Genomic DNA, 17864 nt, shown 5'->3' with positions numbered 1-17864 from the left:
CTTGAATGGGTGTCAGCTGTTCTTCTCTTACAACATGTTTGATCATGTCGGCCAAGCTGGCCCCGGTCGGCAGGGAACGCAAGATATCTTTGGTGACGGTATTGCACTGCTGCCGTAGGCAGTCGGCCACCACGGGGCCCTTTGCCACCTCAGGCAGGGTAGAGGCGTCTACCGCTGCTTGCAGGCGATCTACAAACTGCGTGAAGCTCTCACTCTCTCCCTGCTTTATGGTGGACCACGGTGGTGGCTTGGCTACCACCAGAGAGGCGGCACGTATGGCTTCTCTGGCAGCTCGGGATGTTGCCCTGACCTCCTCAGCCCGCAGTTGTGCGGCTTGCTGCTGTGGCGTAGCCACCTCGCCGTGTTTCCCCAGCAGTCTGGACAGGCTGGAGCCGTGCAGCTGCTGCCCTTCCCCAGAAGCCTGGGCTAGTGCGATTGTGCAGTGATCCGTCCATTCCTGCTTAAATAAAATCAGCCCCGCCCCATCAAAAAGCATGCGGCTTATTTGTGTGATATCAAAAGGGAGCAGATCGTTATTGCTAAAAAGGCCATCCACAAGGGTGGATACTACAGCTGAGTTGATCCCTTTTTCTGAAACCGCTTTGGCAATCGCTTGTACGTCTTTAGGGTTTACCGGGGTATATGTCCTTTGTTGATTCCCCTGTGGACCGGTGACTCTCCCCGGGAAAGCGCATATCGCGGCTGCGGGCGCCCAATTCGCACAAGCTATTTTTATTTTTCCCCAGTCGGTGAGTTTGTGTTGCAATTGTTTCCTGGTGTTGCTTAAAGCTTTATCCGGTTTCGCTTGAAACCGCATTAATTCTGTTCTCTCCGCTTCCGAGTCGCCGCTAGACTCGGTCAGCTCTGCGGAGCTATCTGATGAGCTGTCGCTCGACTCAGAGCCGGAAGTTGACTGCCGGTACATTTCCGGCCCTCCCTGCCGTTTTGTGCGGCTCCGACCCCGCTCCTCCCTCCGGGGGTGGTGCCGCTCCCGCCCCCTGGGCTTGCCCCGCCTCCCGCAAGGCGGGGTCTCTCCCTTATATGGTAGCAGCATTGGGCACGGCTCCCGATCGACTATACGCCCTCTGCTGGTCTCCCGCGCATGCGCATCAGCGACTACTCGCTCCTCCGGGTTTTTCCCGCCGCGGACTCGCGGGCTCCGCCCATCCCCTTGGTCGCCGGCGCCATGTTTGAGCGTGTGCGGCGGCGGCGCTGCCCGCGTGTCCGTGCCAGCCGTTCTTTCGGCGTCCTGGGCCTCCTCCGCCAGCTCCCCCCAAAAGGATCGCGCGCTCCGCTGTGCCTCCCGCGCCGGATCGCTGGCCGGCCACGAAGGGACGGGCAGGGAAACGGCGGATTTTTCGGAAGGTTCCGCGGGGGGGCTGGGACCCGGCGGGCTCCGCGGGAGGGTCGGGGGGTCCCCTGAGGGCTCCGGGGGGTTTGGGCTCGGGCTCAGGGAGGGGTGGAACGCGCCCGGCCCCCGCGTGTTCCCGCCTTCAATCAGATCGCTCTCAGAGGCGGTCTGCGTCGCTGCTCCTATCCCCAGCTTTGGTGCAGCTAATAAACATGCACGCGCGGCTTTCCACGTCTCCTGTTCTAATAATGCCTGGCGTAGGGCCTCTTCTACTTTCCCCCACGCTTTGAGGCTTTTGCTACTGCCTGAGGATTTCGTGTCCTCTGCTAAGGCGGCAGTACATTTTCCCAACACCTCTGAATGTAATATTTCTACGGGGCGTTCAATCGTCCCCAGCTCGAGGAGTCTTGCGATAGCAAGATTAAAATTCCTGAGCTCACACTTAATTCCCCGCTGCTCATGAACCAAACTTAGGACCTTCGCGATAGCTTCCATGGGGATCGCTGGTCCCGGGGGCGTCCCCCCTGCGCTGCAGACGGTCCCGCCGCTGCAGCCGCTGTCTCTCGTCCCGGCGAGCCCCGTTACCCGAGCTCCTTCCCGGGTTTCGGCGCCACTTGTTGCCTTCTGCTATAAGGCAAGGCGACCTGGTTTCGACGAGCAGCACGGCGACCCAGACTCACCAGGGTCACTCGAGCCAAAGACACAACGCTGACACCAATGTGGTGGACGGTCAAAGGCGTTTATTGTCTCATCTCGTAGGGTTATATAGCCTAGGGGGGCTTCACTAGGTCAGAAGGGGGTCTGCAGTGCCATCTGTGGTTAGTAAGTGGAAAGTTACTACAGTTAGGGGGGTTACATTCCTAGGGTGATCGCTTATCTCAGGGGATTGAGGGAAAAGGAAATCCTGCTGCTTTCCGTCACATTGCGTGATCTTCCGTTCACCTGTCCCTATCTACCACAGGTCCTCCAGGGGGTAATGGAGTTGGAGCAGCGTTTGAAGCCCTTCCCACACTTGGGGCACTCACAGGGGTTCCCTTTCCAGTGAATCCATTGCTGTACGGTCAAGGTAGAGCTCTGGGTGAAGTTTTCCCACAGTCAGGACGCTCCTAGGGCCATTCCCCAGTGTGGATATTCTCGTGGTGAATCAGGTGGGAGCTCTGGCTGAAGTTCCTCCTTCACTCCCCACACTTGCAGAGCCATTCTCTAGAGTGCAGGCGCTGGTGGCTGATGAGGTTAGAGTGGTCACTAAAGCTCTTCACACAGTCCCTACACCTGTAGGGCCATTCTCCTGTGTGAATTATCTGATGGCAGATCAGACAGGAGCCCTGGCTGAAGCTCTTCCCACATTCCAAGCACTTCTAGGGCTGTTCCCCCCTGTGGATCTTCTGGTGCCAGATCAGGTAGCAGCTCCATCTGAAGCTCTTGCCATGTTCCAAGCACCTGTAGCACATCTCTCCAATGTGAAACCACTTAAGGACCACCAGGTCAGAGTTCTGGATGAAGCTTTGGGCACCTTCCTGACACAGGATAGGTCTTTCCTCCTTGGAGCACTGTGGGCTGTGTTTGGAGACCCTCCTCGTGGGATACCACTGTAGCTTCTCCTCCCCATTGTATTCCTGTGCCATGGAGTCACTCAAAATGGCCTCTTCCACGAGGTTCTGATGCAGGGATTTGTCCTCCCTGGTCTCTGTCAGTGCCTGGGGAAGGAGAGAGAGGAGAGAAAGGAGAGGAATGAAGGAGGGATAGAGGGAGGAAGGAAGTGAGGGAGGGAGGGGGGGATGGGATGGGATGGGATGGGATAAGATGGGATGGGATTTGCCTCCATGCAAGCAGGAAGGGGAAAGACATCCCCCAAGTCCATCCCTGGCAGGACAGTGTTGGCAGTGAGGTTGTCCTGCAGCCAGGGGCGATGCTGGGCTGGGAGATGGAGCAGAGGAGAGGGGGAAAGGAGCAGGGACTTCCTCCTCGCCTGCCTGGGTGCTCCTGTCTGGTGTCTCCACTTTGGTTTCCCTCTGTCTGGCCTGCTGGGGGTCTCGTGTATGTTGGGGATCCCCCATCTCCAGGATCTCTCCTTCTCCCAGATTACCCCTCACTGAGCTTTGCCCTGTCTCTCTGTTCAGAGGATATGTGATTACCACATTGCCTCTCTCAGTTCTCCCCTCTCCAGGGGTCCTGGCCTTCCCCCAACCCTGGCTCTCCTCAGGAGTCCCCAGAAATTGAGTTCCTGGTCGCCACCAATGACCACTGAATCCTCCCTCCCCCAGTATTCCGATATTCCCCAGTGGATACCTGGCACTTGGGCTGAAGGTAAGATCAAGGTGGGACAATTGTCCAGGTGTTATCTCAGGCCTGGGGGAGGTTAACAAAGCTGGGGAGGAGAATGGATCGCTGAGAATGGACACCAAGACTGCAGAATTTATAGGCCACAAGGAAATCCTAATCCAGCAACTGTGTGAAATCAGCTCTGGCTGGATCAAAGGGAATTCTGGCAGGGCCAGACAGTGACCACCGACCCACGGCCACCAACCCCAGAAACAACCAACTCTAAAGAAAATAAACTCTGAGCATGCAGGCTAACAAGTACAGTCTTCCTAATGAATTTCTGTTCTGCCAATTGATGGGGTTAGCACAAAAGACACAATTTTAAGAAATAAACATAATTTTTTATAGTTCAAAAGAGCAAAGAATTAAAAAAGGATAAGTAATGCACCAAATAATTAGTACAAAAGATTCCTGTAGTGATTAATAAAGATCCTTGAATGACTGACATTGGAAAGGTGACCCACATTGCAGCAGTTTGGGGAGGACTGTTGCCCCTGCGATGGACTCATGCTGCAGCAGTTTGCAGACAGCCGTTTCCTATGGGATGGACTCGCTCTGGAGAAGTTTATGGATAACTGTCTCCTGTGTTAGGGACTCCACAGAGCAGCAGAGGAACAACCCTGAGCAGTGGGGGAAGCCACAGATGATGAACTGACTGTAACCCCCATTCCCTGTGTCCTTCTGCTGCTGGGATAGAGCTGGGATGGAGGGAGGGTTGAGGAAAGGTGGTTTTAAGGGCTTATTTTATTTATTATCCTGCTCTGATTTTGTAGTTCATTTCATATCTCAAAACTGAGCCTGTTTTGCCTGTGATGGTGTTTGGAGAGGGATGATTCTCCTGGTCCTTGTCTCAACCCATTAACCCTTTGTTACATATTTCCTCTCCCCATCTGACGGTGGAGGGGAGTGAGTAAGTGGCTTTCGTGGGTGCGTGGCATCCGGCCAGCATCAACCCACATTTGGGTTCCTCCCAAAGCCTGGTCAGGGCTCAAGAAGGAACCAAGGGAGCTGGCTTTGATGGTGTACCTCCAAACAAGGCCACATATCTGATTTCGTTGCTTTGACTGTCCCCTGAACATGGAAAGATAAATACACTTGTATCACATTACATGTTTCACTAATGATCATTGATATTTCCACTAATTAGTAGATGCAGGTATCATATAAGGTTTGGTTGGAAGGTTCATCTAGAGATCAGCTTTGGCACAGGGCCTGTTGTTCAGGCCTCAGTACTTCAATTTCCGATGTCAGTCCCCATCCTGATAGAAGTTCTTGCCCCTGTGTTCATCCAGGTGCCCCAGGGAACCAGGAGGAGGTGAAGACCACCAGCCAGGTGTCTTCCCAATGTGGATCATGTGGAGCACAGGTGTCTTGGTTTAGGATAAGTTTGGGAGATAACTCTTAAAAAGGGGCTTTTCTACGAAAGCAGATTCAATTGCTTTTTTCTCTTTAACTGGTTCGGGAGAAAATATTTATTTGGAGAAAAAGTGGAAAGAAACCTGTTTATTAAACAATAGAACCCAAACAATATTTAACAATAAAACTTCTTACTGCTCCAAAAAAACCCCAAACTCAGAACAGTCCCCTCCCCGTGTTGCAGCTCGGCTCACTCAGTCTCTGATCAGTCTCTCTGGTGCTGGAAATGCTGCAGCCCAGGCCCGGCCAAGGGGCCACAGGTGGAGCTGCCGGTGCTCTTCTGGGTGTTCAGTCTAGAGCAGGTTTGAACAGATCTAAGAAAAAGGAAAAAATCACAGTTTAGGGAATTTGAAAGTATTCTATTGTGGATTGTTGTGTGTATGTAGTTTTCCCCTTCCTTTTCGTGTCTGTGTAGATTAATAAAGTGTTGTCTTTTCCCTCCATTCCCAAGTTAGAGCCTGCTTTGTTCTGTTCCCGGGTCACATCTCACAGCAACCATTTCGTAAGATACACCTTTCATGGAAGCACTGGCACTGTGCCAAGGTCAATCCATGTCAACCAGGAATGTGGATCACCATGTTTTTGCACAATATGTGTCACTGTGGACAATGAAACATGGGTCCTCTAGTGGCTGATGTAGCTGGAGCAGGAGATAAAACTCTTCTTGAAGTCAGGGCACTTGTAGGGCTTCCCCTTCTCATGGGTCCATTGGTGTGAAATCAAGGCAGGGCTGTCGGAGAAGCTCTCCCCACACTCAGGACACTTGTAGGGCCTCTCCCTGGTGTGGATGTGCTTGTGGGTGACAAGGTGGAGTTGTGTTTGAAGCCCTTCCCGCAGTCAGGGCAGCAAAGGGCCTCTCTCTCTCTCTCTCTCTGTGTTTGCTCATGCATGACCATCAGATGGGAGCGCCTCCGAAAACTCTTCCTGCTCTCAGGATACTTGTAGGGCCGTTCCTCACTGTGGATCTTCTGGTGGTAGATCAGGTGGGAGCTGAAGCTGAATCTATTTCTGCAGCTGGGGCACTGCTAGGGCTCCCCAGTGTGGACAAGGTGGTGGGAGAGGAGGCTGGAACTCCGGCTGAAGCTCTTCCTATGCTCCCCGCACTTGTAGGGCTGCTCCCCAGTGTGCAGGTTCCGGTGCATGATGAGGCTGGAGCACTCAGTGAAGTCCTTCCCACGTTTCAGGCACTTGTATGGCTGTTCCCAGGTGTGAATATTCTGGTGGCAGATCAGATAGGATCTTTGCCTGGAGCTCTTCCCACATTCCAAGCACCTGTAGTGCTTCTCATCAATATGATGCTGCTTGTAGACCACCCATGTCTGAGTTCTGGCTGAAGTTCTGGCTGCCTTCCTGGCACAGGGTGCATCTTTTCTCCTCAGAGCACCCTGGGCTGGATTTGGAGCCCTTCCTCATGGGATATTTCTGGGGTTTTTCCTCCCTGTTGGATTCCTGTGCTGTGGAGGTGCTCAGAATGGCCTCTTCCTCAATGTTCTGCCAGGAGATTTCTCCTCCCTGGTCTCTGCCTGCAGCTCAGTGCCTGGCAGGAGGAAGAACAAGGAGAGGATGGGATTTGCCTCTGTGCCTGAGGGAAGGGGAAGGACTTGCCCCAAATCCATCAGGATGGCATCAGCAGCAATGTTGTGCTGCAGCCAGGGGAGATACTGGGCTGGGAAATGGAGCAGAGGACAGGGGGAAAGGGGCAGTGACTTCCTCCTCACCTGCCTCAGTGTCCTGGGGCATCTTCTGTTGGGAAGGATGAAAGTTTGACAAGAAAGTCTCACAAATATGTATGCTTAGCAGAAAGATTTTTGAATGTAGAAGCTGAAGAAGGAATAGAGATGGAAGCAAGTTTTGATATAAAAGAAAAGAATTGCTGAGCCAGTCTCACTGGATAACCAAGGAGGCAAAGGGTATGTTAGTTAGAAGGGGGTTTTTATGACTTAGAGAAAAGGATAAACCCACCTCAACAAGAAGATGCTGTTACCAAGCAGAAAGATAGCACAGGCAAACAAGTCAGCAAATGTTGCAAGTAGAAAAAAGGTCTCAGAATTTTCCACTGCAAGAAAACTGAAAAACAACTTGTAGCTTAAACTGTAATGTACTAACTTTTAGTGATTGGAGAATAGTAACATGAATATGGTAATTATAGTAGTTGTGATAGGCTATAGATAAAAGTCAAGGTATAGATTGGTTCTATTGTATTAAGATGCTCAGCAAAGAAAAGTATATAATGCATTTGTAACCTAAACTCGGGGTCTCCAGGCCTGCCTGCAGATGCAGCTGACAGCTGTAGGTACAGGCTCTGTCGCCCACGACCCTGGACTGCTGTAACACCTTGGATGTAATAAACTGCATTTGGAAGAGCCACCTGGAGTCCCGCATCTCTCATTCAGGCTCTTACAATCTTCCTCTTTCTTACAGCCTCCTTCTCCATCCAGCCAAGGCTTAGAAATGACAAATCCTGGTTTTGGGGAAAAACAAGGCATGGGACTGTTGTGCAACAAGGCGTGACAGTGTTGGGTTGCGGTTTCCTCCTGTCTAAATCCATCTCCAGAAGTCACCAGGCATCCTGTGTCCACACATACCTCCAAAACAAGATGCAGACCAGAAACCCCTCCTATGAGAAAAGAAGGGCACTGGTGAGTTTTTCAAGGAGCAAAATCATACGCAGCTGACTGCGCTTGTGGATGAGCAGCTGCTGGATTTTGCAATTCCCTTCAGTGCACACAAAAGCCCAGTGCTCTGCTGCTTCACTCTGCCTTCTGTGATCTGCACAGGACTGAAGCTGAGCGAGGCTACTCAGCTTTGCCCCATTTCAGCATCTGTGCTACACGTAGGCACTGTGACATCTCTGGGGGTCTTTTGCCTTTTGAGGCTGTAATGTGCCCGCTGGTACAAAGGCCTTCCTGTGGTCTCCTGGCTTTGGGGTTCTGGGGGTGTCCCCTCTATAGGATGCTGGGCGTCCTGCATGTATTTAAAGTTAGATCTCTACAGGGTCCCCAGCCTCTTCAGGCTGCATGTGTTCCTGGCAGTTTCAGGTGTCTTCCCTCTATCATCTTCCCACTTTGGGGTTTTTGAGGTTCCCTTTCTCTGGGCTGCTTGGGGGTACCATGGGTCCAGGTGGATCCCCTTCTCTGGGGTCCAGCTTATGAATGCCCAGGGTTTTGGGCATCCCAGGGGTTCTTTCTCTCCTGACTGTGTCCCAGGGATCCCCTTTCTCTATGCTGTTGGAGGTCCTGGCTCCCCTCCTACATTGGTTATCTCTCCTCCTATCGAGACTGCCTTGGGTCCTCCCTCTTAGGATCCTGGTTTCAGGGCCCTGGGGCTCTTCCCTCTTTCTCCCACCCCTCCAGCCTTCTGCAGGTCCCTCAGCACAGTTTCACCCCTCTCCCCACACTGGAGATTCCACGTTTCCCCCTAGCCTGGCTCTACCCGGGGTCTCCAATACTGCTGTCCTCGCCAGCACCCCTCAATGCTTCCACATGGCTCTGGGAGCCCCACGCTGCACCACCCATGGCAGGGACTCTGCCGGGGACCCCTAACATCCCACTATAATAAATAGGTGTGATTCGTGCTGATAAAATTGAAACAGTAATCAATATTGATACAGTAATTAATATCTGGAAATAATAAAACAGTTAAAGGTGTAATGCCAAGAAAGAAAAGGAGAGGAGGGGCTCCCCCCCCCTTCTCCTGCAGATGTTCAGAACAGCAAGAAGCAAGAGATAACTATTACTAAATTTAGTTGGAAGTAGAGGAAAATTTGGTTGGACATCCAGAAAAATGCTAATTATATGAGATTTATTGCTTTGATGCTAGAACATAATATTGGCTTGTATGATATTAGCTTTTGCTTACATTATACCAGCTTGGTGTGCATGTCTAATCCAAAAGGAGAATTAAAGGACATGGAAGAAGAGAAGAAGCCTTCATCAGAGACGACCCCCAAAAAATGGGGGACCACCTAAAAGAAATGGTGGAGCATGCGTGGTAAAAGTGATAATGAAGGTGGAGATACAAGTGTGACAAATAGAAAATGGGAGGAGGTGGTGATGATGTATGTTATAAAAAGAGGAATTTTAGGCTTGGTAATTCATACGTGAGGGGACAGGGGTCAAGCCCTGCCCTCCTACCCCACACAGTTATTTTTGCTTATGTGCTATTATAAGAACCAAATTATCCCTTATCATAACCAAATTATATTGCCAATATTTTGAGTGTATTCAATTTTATATTCTTTTAAGCTACTTAAAATTGCTGCTACATTTAATGTTGTTTGGGTTTCTTTTATGATGGGATAATTGGGCAAATATAACACCACTAAGGAGCATTTGCAGCTCAGTCTTGGAAGTGCTGCAGGCTGAAAATATCCTACTCTGCCCAAAAAATAGTCCCAGGGGCACCCTAGATATTTGGGCTGAGCTCCTCTTCCCTGGTTACCTGAGGAACGCAGGGAGGGAGAAACCCCCAGGGGCGAGCTGGGCTGCAGAAACAGTGACTGCTGCAAGATGACTCCTTTTCCCTCTTCCTTCTCCTTGTCTCTCCCTACTCCTCCTCTTCCTTCTCCTTAATCCTGCTTTTTTTCTCCTTCTTTGTCCATCCTTTCTCTCACTGCTCCTTCATCCCTCCTTCTCTGTCCCTTGTCCTCCTCCCCCCACAAGCAGCACTGCCTGGAGCGCTCCAGCCCCTCCTGCACTGCCTTGTGTTTGCAGAGCTGTTCTCTTGGGCTCCAATGTTTTAAGGTCACTTAAAGAATCACCAGGAAACCCATCAGCAGAAACAGGTCTCATATAAAAGCGACCCTGCAACAAAGTTCCTTGGCAAGGTTCACTCTGCCACATACTGGATGCTTAAAGCACTCTGAGAAACAGCAAAAACCAAAAATCAATAAATTCAAATGGAAATAAACCCACAACCATTTTACTCGATGCGGGGGGTGGGAGGGGACAGAGGAGCAGGGGAGAGAAAAGGATAGGAAAAGGCAAGGATAAAAAGGAATACGGAGGACCCCACTGTTGAGTCACAAGGGTCAGAGTAGACACCTGTGCAGAACTGAGCCTGGATTTCAGCAGTTTATGCTTAAAGGCCCAATAGCACTTAACTTAAACTTAACTGAAACTTAATCAGTAACTTCACATAGAATTTATTACACCACAACAGGAACATACCCACAGGCCTGACTGACTTACATCTCTTAAGTACTTCCGACTCCAGGAGAGTGGCATTCCCAGGACATTTGCTATGGCATATTCAGCGTCACACACGTATGGACAGAAGGAGTCTGCACGAGGTCCCTGTGGGGAATTCCCCTGGAATCCAGTGGGATTCTCCCTTCAGTTGCCTTTGCATCTTCCCACCAGGTGCAGGGCAGAGCCTCGAGGAGTGGGGGGCTCAGCCCAGACCATTTGGGGATGCCCCAAGTGCAGCAAATGGGAGAGTTCCCAGTTGCTGCCACAGCTGCTGCAGCCCAGGAGAGTTCCAAGGGTCTCACTCAGGGCTGCTGTTTATGGGGCCCAAGGGATGGGCTTTAGTCTCAGACATTTTTCATCCTAGCCCCAGCTCAGGTTGGTGACTTTCTGGGAAAGGTTGAGACCAAAAATATGATCCCATTTGGGATGTTATTCAGGCAAAAGAAAAAAGAGTTTCCAAGGCTTTTAGTTAATAAGCAGAAGCTTTTTGGACAGCACCAGTTCCTGGAGCAGATAGTGTTTGTGATAAGCACCAAAGGAGCTGAGCCCAGGGTTTGATCACCAGGGCCAAGGCCTAAAGAGCATTTCTCAGATCATGCTTTGGCTTAGGGAAGGGTGGATGGACTCTTCCCGAGTGTGTCCACTGATGCTTTGTGAAACCTGAGCCGCTCCAAAACCTCTTTCCTTGTTTCCCACAGTTGTAAGGCCATTCCCTATGTGCCGGGGCTGGTAGCGAAGGCGGAGGGAGGTGTCCCCGCCACAGTGCCGAGCTGCTCCTTGGTGTAGATGCTCCTGTCCATGAACCTCACCTGCTCGGGGTCGTTCAGTGGCAATTGGCCTTTCCCATCCCCTGAACACCCCTCTGTGGGCAGAGAGGCAGGTCAGTGGCACCTCAACCCCAGCAACCCCCCGAATCCCACAGCAGGTTGGGAGCTCAAGAGGCCACCCCTGCCCCCTTTCTCACACTCCACTCTGCCACGTGGCTGCTGGAGCACTGGCTGCTGGGTGGGGGGAACCCCCCCAGTGGATGGAGGGTTGGGAAACCCCCAGAGTGGATCTACCCACTCAGAGACCCCCGGAACCGCTCCAGGGATTAAGTGATGAGGAACACGAAGCACCCTGTAAAAGCATGTTTGTGCTGACCCACCACCTCTTACATCCCCTCTCCCACCCCTGTCCCATCGTCCTCCACAACCCCAGTTCCCCTCTGGTCAGTTTGGGGGTGGTCTGCCCTCTCTCTTACTCTTTTTGGGGATCCCTCCCATATTTCCCCCCTCTTCCCCCATTTTCCCATCATGTCCAGCTCCCCTGCTGACCTAAGAGCTTCTGGCCTGCGGATGGAGGGATAGAGGAGGAGGAAGAGGAAGTGGAGGAGGAAGATGAGAGGGAGAGGAGGGATAGAGGATGAGCGAGAGGAGGAAGAGGAGCAGGGAGAGGAGGTATCACGTGCATCCATCGTTTAATGCAACTGCAGTCCCTCTGCCCCTGGAGGATTGGCCCCTCACATCCCTCAGTGACCAGGGAGAGGGAGATTATCTCAGATATCTTGGGCAGTCCCCAGGAGCATTGTTTTTGCAGGACACCCCGTGGCTGCTGCCGGCAATTGCCCCGTGCTGGCCAGGGGTGTGGAATGCTGGTTTTGGGGGCTTCCTGGGAGAGACGAATGCGGGAAAGCCTGGGACCCCTGGAGTGGGGAAAGTGGAAATGGGCAATACTGGAACTGTGGGACCTCTGGCAGACTGGAGGTGGGAGGAATATGGATAGGGGAGAGCCCTTGGTACCCTGGAACTTGGAATGGGGGGCTGGGAGAGGAGGGAGCCCAAGAGTGCAGAGGGGCACGGAGCTCACTGAAGTGTAGGCTGGAAAAAGGGGGAGTCTGGAGAGGGACAATTCCTGGGACTGCTAACAGGCTTGAGACAGGGAACCCCTAATAAAACGTGGGACCTTCAGCAGTACAGGCAGGGGGAGCCCCAAGAACCTCAAAGTGGAGAGACCAGAGATGGGTTTTTGGCTGAATCTTGGTGTTTTGAAAATCTCTATGGACACAAGATGCCTGGTGACTTCTAGAGATAGACTTGGGCAGAAGGAACCTCCAACCCAACATGCTCACACCTTGTTTATCCTCCCAAAAAAGGATTTCTTATTCCAAAACTTGGCCAGATGGAGGAGGAGGCTGCAAGGAAGGGGAATGTAGGAATGCAGCTGGCTAGGATGAATAGTGGTTTAGCCTCAGTGGCATATACAGGAGGCATCAACCTGAGACCGTGGGAAACAGGATACTGAAAGAGAGCTGTCTGGTCAGGTCATGGTGAAAAGAGTGTGGTCATGGGAGTTAGTATGTTGACGGTGTGTTAATGGAACTATTCTGTATTAAGTCACGTTTCTGGTTCTTGTTCTCAGTTGGTTCAGGACCTGTCACATATAAGGTCACGTTCAGAGTTCGTGTTGCTGATTGGACCCCTGCCCTCAGAATAGCCCTGTATGTTATGTTCACCACGCCCTCCTGTCTTTGGATCTTGCCACTCAGATGGTGCAGTTTCTGTGTTTGTTATTTTGCTGTTAAAGTTCTCTATTTTTCGGGCAGATCCACCGTTCCCATCCCTCTATTTTGCACATTGCCCCCAGCTGGATTGGACTCGGGGCTGCAGCGAGCCAGGCTGCGATAGAGGAAGATGCCCCAGGACACCCAGGCAGGTAGAAGGAAGTTACTGCCCCTTTCCCCCTGCTCACTTTCCCCCTGCTCTATCTTTTAGCTGAAAATTGCCCTGGGCTGCAGGACAACCCCGCTGCTGATGCTGTCCTGCTGGGGATGGATTGGGGGATCTCCTTCCCCTTCCCTCAGCCATGGAGGAAAATCCCATCCTCTCCTTGTCCTTCCTCACCCGGGCACTGAGCTGCAGACAGAGACAAGGGAGAACAAATCCCTGCAGCAGAACCTCCTGGAAGAGGCAGAGATCCCACACAAGGAGGGGCTGCAAACCCAGTCCAGGGTGCTCTGAGGAGGAAAGACCCACCCTGTGCTGGGAAGGCAGCCAGAACTTCAGCCAGAGCTCTGACCTGGGCGTCCAGCAGCATATTCATACCAAAGAGAAACCCTACAAGTGCTTCTTGGAATGTGGGAAGAGCTTCAAAAACAGCTCCAACCTCCTCATCCACCACCGGGTGCACACGAGGAACTGGCCCTATGAGTATAAGGAATGTGGGAAGAGCTTCAGCCAGAACTCCAGCCTGAGCTGCCACCAGAAGATCCACACGGGGAAATGGCCCTGAAGGAGTTTGGAATGTGGGAAGAGCTTCAGTGACTGCCCTCACCTCCTCTGCCACCAGAAGGTCCATACTGGGGAATGGCCAGTGCGTGTCCCAGGTGTGGGAAGAGCTTCAGCTAGAGCTCCCACCTCATCACCCAGAGCGATGCCTGGACCTCACACCAATGGTCCCGCTTGTAAGGGAAGGCCTGCAAGTGCCCTGACTGTGGGAAGAGCTTCTGTCCAACTTTATCACCCATCAGAGGACAAATATTGGATGATCCACAGTGACCCCCATTGGGCAGAGACCTGGTGGTTTACACTGGAAAAAGATATGTTGACCAATATTTCTGGTGAACCACATTGGGTGGTTCACCAGACCTGCTTACCCATGTTCCAAGTGATCCACATTGGGAATACATGTGGCTAACGGTGTCCATATTCTCCTTGTTCCCCACAGGAACCTTGATGAATGCAGAGGAAGGAACATCCATCAGAATGCAGACCAACACTGGAAATTCATTGGGAAGAGCAGTCTTGTTGACTTTAGACCCCAAAAAAAATCTCACCAGCAGCCACCATTAATTTCTTCAGGAGGCATCAAGAAAATGGGATGATCTTTGAGGTCTTTTGCAACAAAGAGGTCTTTTTAATTCCATTGTTCTAATTCTCTATGGCCCACAGGCATCTTCCACAGACAGGTGGTGATGGATTGGTACAAAGACCAAACTATTCAAATCAAAGGCTCCACTCAAACAACCCAGCAACAGAGATACTCACATGAGACCAATATGTAAATCCTTCTATTTGGACCTTCATTTTCTTTTGAGCCATTTTAATCTCTTACAAACAGATGAAATTTGGGTTAAAATAAAGTAATTAAACAAATATCTTCAAACCCCGCTATTTCAATTTGATTTCAAGGAGAATTTGGGATTTAGGGGGATAATCAGGAGGATTTGGGGATTTTTGTGGAGATTTGGGGTTGTTTTCCTCAAAAACAGGGGTGCTCATGCCAGGTGATTGGGGTCATGATCTCGTAGTTGTGCCAACAGTATGTGTCCCTGTACTGCAGTACCTGAGCCCATCTCCTCTCCAGTAATTCCAGCTGGGTGTTCCAGTACTGGGCCTGGGTGTTCCCATATGGAGTATCCCCTCTAAGTGCTCAAATCACTGTTGAAGTGCTAGAGCTGCTTTAGGTTATAGATGTTTTTGTCCATGAACCTCACCCACTCAGGGCTGTTCAGGAAGTGACACAGGGCTTTTCCCATCCACAGGAACACCACTGTGTGGGCAAGGAGGCAAGTTGGGGGACGCACCCCCCCTACCCCCACCACCCTACATCAGGTTGGAAGCTCAGGGGGCTACTCTGGACCCCCCTTTCCAGCCCCCACTCTGCCACGCGGCCGCTGCAGCACCAGCTGCTGTGTGAGGGGACGTCCCCTGTTTGCTCCCGAGGGATGGACAGGGGGATTGGGGCCCCTCCCGGTGTGGATCTCACCCCCCCCGGAGCCCCAGGAAACCGCTCCAGAGATCAAGCTCCCATTGGGAACCCTTTTCCCACTGTCCCACCCTCCCTTACGTGTCCTCTCAAACACCTTTCAGTTCCCCCCCCGACCTCAACCCTCAGCCGGGGGGACTCCCAGCAGCAGCAGTGCCCCTGCCCGCACTCCCCGGCCTCAGCTGCCCCCTCGGGGACAGCTTGGGGGGCCCGCCCTGGTGCCCTCCACGTGTTCCCTTCCCAAATTCTCCTGGTGGGGAGCGCCGGGGGTGGGGGTCACAGCGGGGTCCAGGTGAGGAGACAGAGCGCTGGGGGTCTGCCTGGGCACCGCCGAGTCACCAGCAGCAAGTGCTCTGCTCGGCTGGGCGCTGCCTGAGGGTGGGGCTGCAGCAAGGGGGGACACCCTGCTCCAGGGGGGATGTCCCAAAAACGGGGGACTCTCACAGGCCACTTCTAACCCCCCCCAGCAGGCTGACCCTGACTGGATGCAAGGTGCTGCCAAAACTGCTTTGTCCCTGCCCTCTGCAGCTGGACAGGGGAGAGAAAATAAAAGGAAAGGCGCAAGAATTGAGGTAAGGACCGGGAGGGATTGCTCCACAAACACTGTCACAGGCAAAACAGACTCACCCTGGGGAAAGGACCTCAATTTACTACCAACCAAATCAGAGCAGGATAATGAGAAGGAAAATAAAAACTCCTTCCCCCAGCCTTCCTCCTTTCCTGGGCTCTTCCTCCTCCCTCCAGCAGCACAGGGAGATGGGAATGGGTGTCACAGTCAGTTTATCACACCTTGTTCCTCCTGCTGTGCAGGGAGAGAAGTTTGGGAGTCCTTCCCCTGCCCCACCGTGGGTCCCCACAGGGCCCTGCATGGAGGCTGCTCCAGCACGGGCTTCCCACGGGCTCACATCCTTCCCTTCGGGCATCTCCTTGTTCCAGCGTAGGCTCCTCCAGGGGCTGCAGGAGAATCTCAGCTCCAGCACCTGGAGCAGCTCCTGCCCCTCCTGCACTGCCCTGGGTGTCTGCAGAGCTGTTCCTTTCACGTGTTCCCACTCTGCTCTTCTCTGGACCCAATTCCATCGGCACAAGAACTTTTCCCTTCTTTAACCCATTATCCCTGGGGTGTCACTGCCATCTCCTATGGGCTTGGTGTTGGCAAGTTATGGGTCCATCCAGAAGCTGGTGCTAGCTTTGCTGGACATGGGGAAATTTCTGGCAGCTTCTCACAAAAGCCACCCGTGTATCCCCCTACTTCCAAAATCTGGCCACACAAACCCAGTACATGGCCCACCTGGAACACGGATCACCAGGTCTCGGCCCAGTGAGGGTCACTGTGAATCATCCAGTGTGGGTCCTCTGATGGGTGATGAAGTTGGAGCAGCAGACAAAGCTCTTCCCACAGTCAGGGCATTCACAGGGTGTTGTGCGGCGCCCACAATGAGCCTCTGTTAAGGACCTGCACTCCCACAGCCCAGAGCAGGCTTGCTTAAACTGCTGACAAACAAGGCCAGAGACGGGTCTTTGTGTGGAGCTCCAAACCTGGTTTATTGCAATGAGGAGGGTCCAGGGACAGAGGGCTGAGGACAGGGTTTTACATGAGGGGGAAAAGAGGCAGATCTGAGCGCCAAGGGCCGATGGGAACTGAATACAAACAACGCAGAGGAGGGGCAGCCAACTGGGGAACCAACGAGGTAACAGGGGTAGAGCATTGCAGCAAACCAGGACCAACAGGGGACAAGAGAGGGGAGAACATTCTAGGGGGAGTACATACAAGGAAAAAATGGCAGTTGAACCGGGTGATACCAATAAAGCTTGCTGCATTAACAGGAGCCTGCAAATGCTTATGGGTGAGACCACTGAATTCAGAGGGCTGTCTCTCTTTGACCCTCGCCACCTTTGCCCTCCCAGGGCTGAGGTATTACAGCTCCAACGGTGGCCCCCGGGCCTCCACAGCAGGGCTTCCCTTACAAGTGGGACTGTTGGTGTTGGGTCAAGCCAGAGCTGCTGCAGAAGCTCTTCCCACACTCAGGACACTTGTAGGGTCTCTCCCCGGTGTGGGTGCGCCGGTGCAGGGTGAGGTGGGAGTTGCGTTTGAAGCCCTTCCCGCAGTCGGGGCAGCGGAAGGGCCTCTCGTCCGTGTGAATCCGCTCATGTAGGAGGACATGGGAGCTGGTCCGAAATCTCTTTGCACACTTAGGACACTCATAGGGCCGTTCTCCACTGTGGATCTTCTGGTGGTGGATCAGGTCAGAGCTGGTGCTGAAGCTCTTCCCACACTCCCCACACTCGTAGGGCCGTTCCCTGGAGTGCAGGCGCTGGTGGGTGAGGAGGTTGGAGCGGTCATTGAAGCTTTTCCCACATTCCTTGCAATTGTAGGGCCGTTCCCCTGTGTGAATTACCTGATGGCGGATCAGACAGGAGCTCCTGCTGAAGCTCTTCCCACATTCCAAGCATTCATAGGGGCGTTCCCCTGTGTGGATCATCCGGTGGCGGAGGAGGTGGAAGCTCCGGCTGAAGCCCTTTCCACATTCCAAGCATTTGTAGGACTTCTCCCCCACTTGAGGCTTCTTCATCAGCTCTGAGTTCCAGCTGAAGCTCTGGCTGCCTTCCTGGCACAGGGGGTCTCTCTCCTCCTTGGAGCATCCTGGGCTGGGTTTGCAGGCCCTCCTTGTGCGGGATCTCTGGGGCTTCTCTTCCCCACTGGCTTCCTGCGCTGTGGAGGCACTCAAAACAGCCTCTTCCTCAGTGTTCTGCCAGGGGGGTTTCTCCTCCTTGATCTCTGCCTTCAGCTCATAGCCTGGGGGAGGAAGGACAAAGAGATTCCCCCAATCTGTGCCCGGCAG

At 52.7% G+C, this 17864-nt stretch overlaps 2 protein-coding genes and 1 pseudogene across 2 annotated transcripts in view; 1 reads left to right on the top strand and 2 right to left on the bottom strand.

The window, feature by feature from the left end:
- The first annotated feature begins 1235 nt into the window (after positions 1 to 1235).
- The window catches only part of LOC121337731, a 24744-nt pseudogene continuing 8115 nt past the window's right edge, over positions 1236 to 17864 (top strand).
- Positions 5470 to 6829, bottom strand: LOC121337732 (zinc finger protein with KRAB and SCAN domains 8-like). The gene is given in 4 exon segments (XM_041408001.1): positions 5470 to 5892; positions 5895 to 6493; positions 6695 to 6755; positions 6808 to 6829. Coding segments are annotated over 4 exon segments (861 nt in total). The 3' UTR covers positions 5470 to 5713.
- Positions 16554 to 17864, bottom strand: part of LOC121337730 (zinc finger protein 883-like) — a 16834-nt gene continuing 15523 nt past the window's right edge. The window contains 1 exon segment of the mRNA XM_041408000.1: positions 16554 to 17579. Coding sequence (XP_041263934.1) covers positions 16986 to 17579 — 594 coding nt within the window. The 3' untranslated portion in view covers positions 16554 to 16985.

This window comes from Onychostruthus taczanowskii, unplaced genomic scaffold (assembly GCF_017590055.1).
Source record: "Onychostruthus taczanowskii isolate IOZ18803 unplaced genomic scaffold, ASM1759005v1 scaffold284, whole genome shotgun sequence".
Classification (NCBI taxonomy): Eukaryota; Metazoa; Chordata; class Aves; order Passeriformes; family Passeridae; genus Onychostruthus; species Onychostruthus taczanowskii.
The sequence above is the reverse complement of the archived record's forward strand: the minus strand, read 5'-3'. Positions and strand labels throughout refer to the sequence as shown.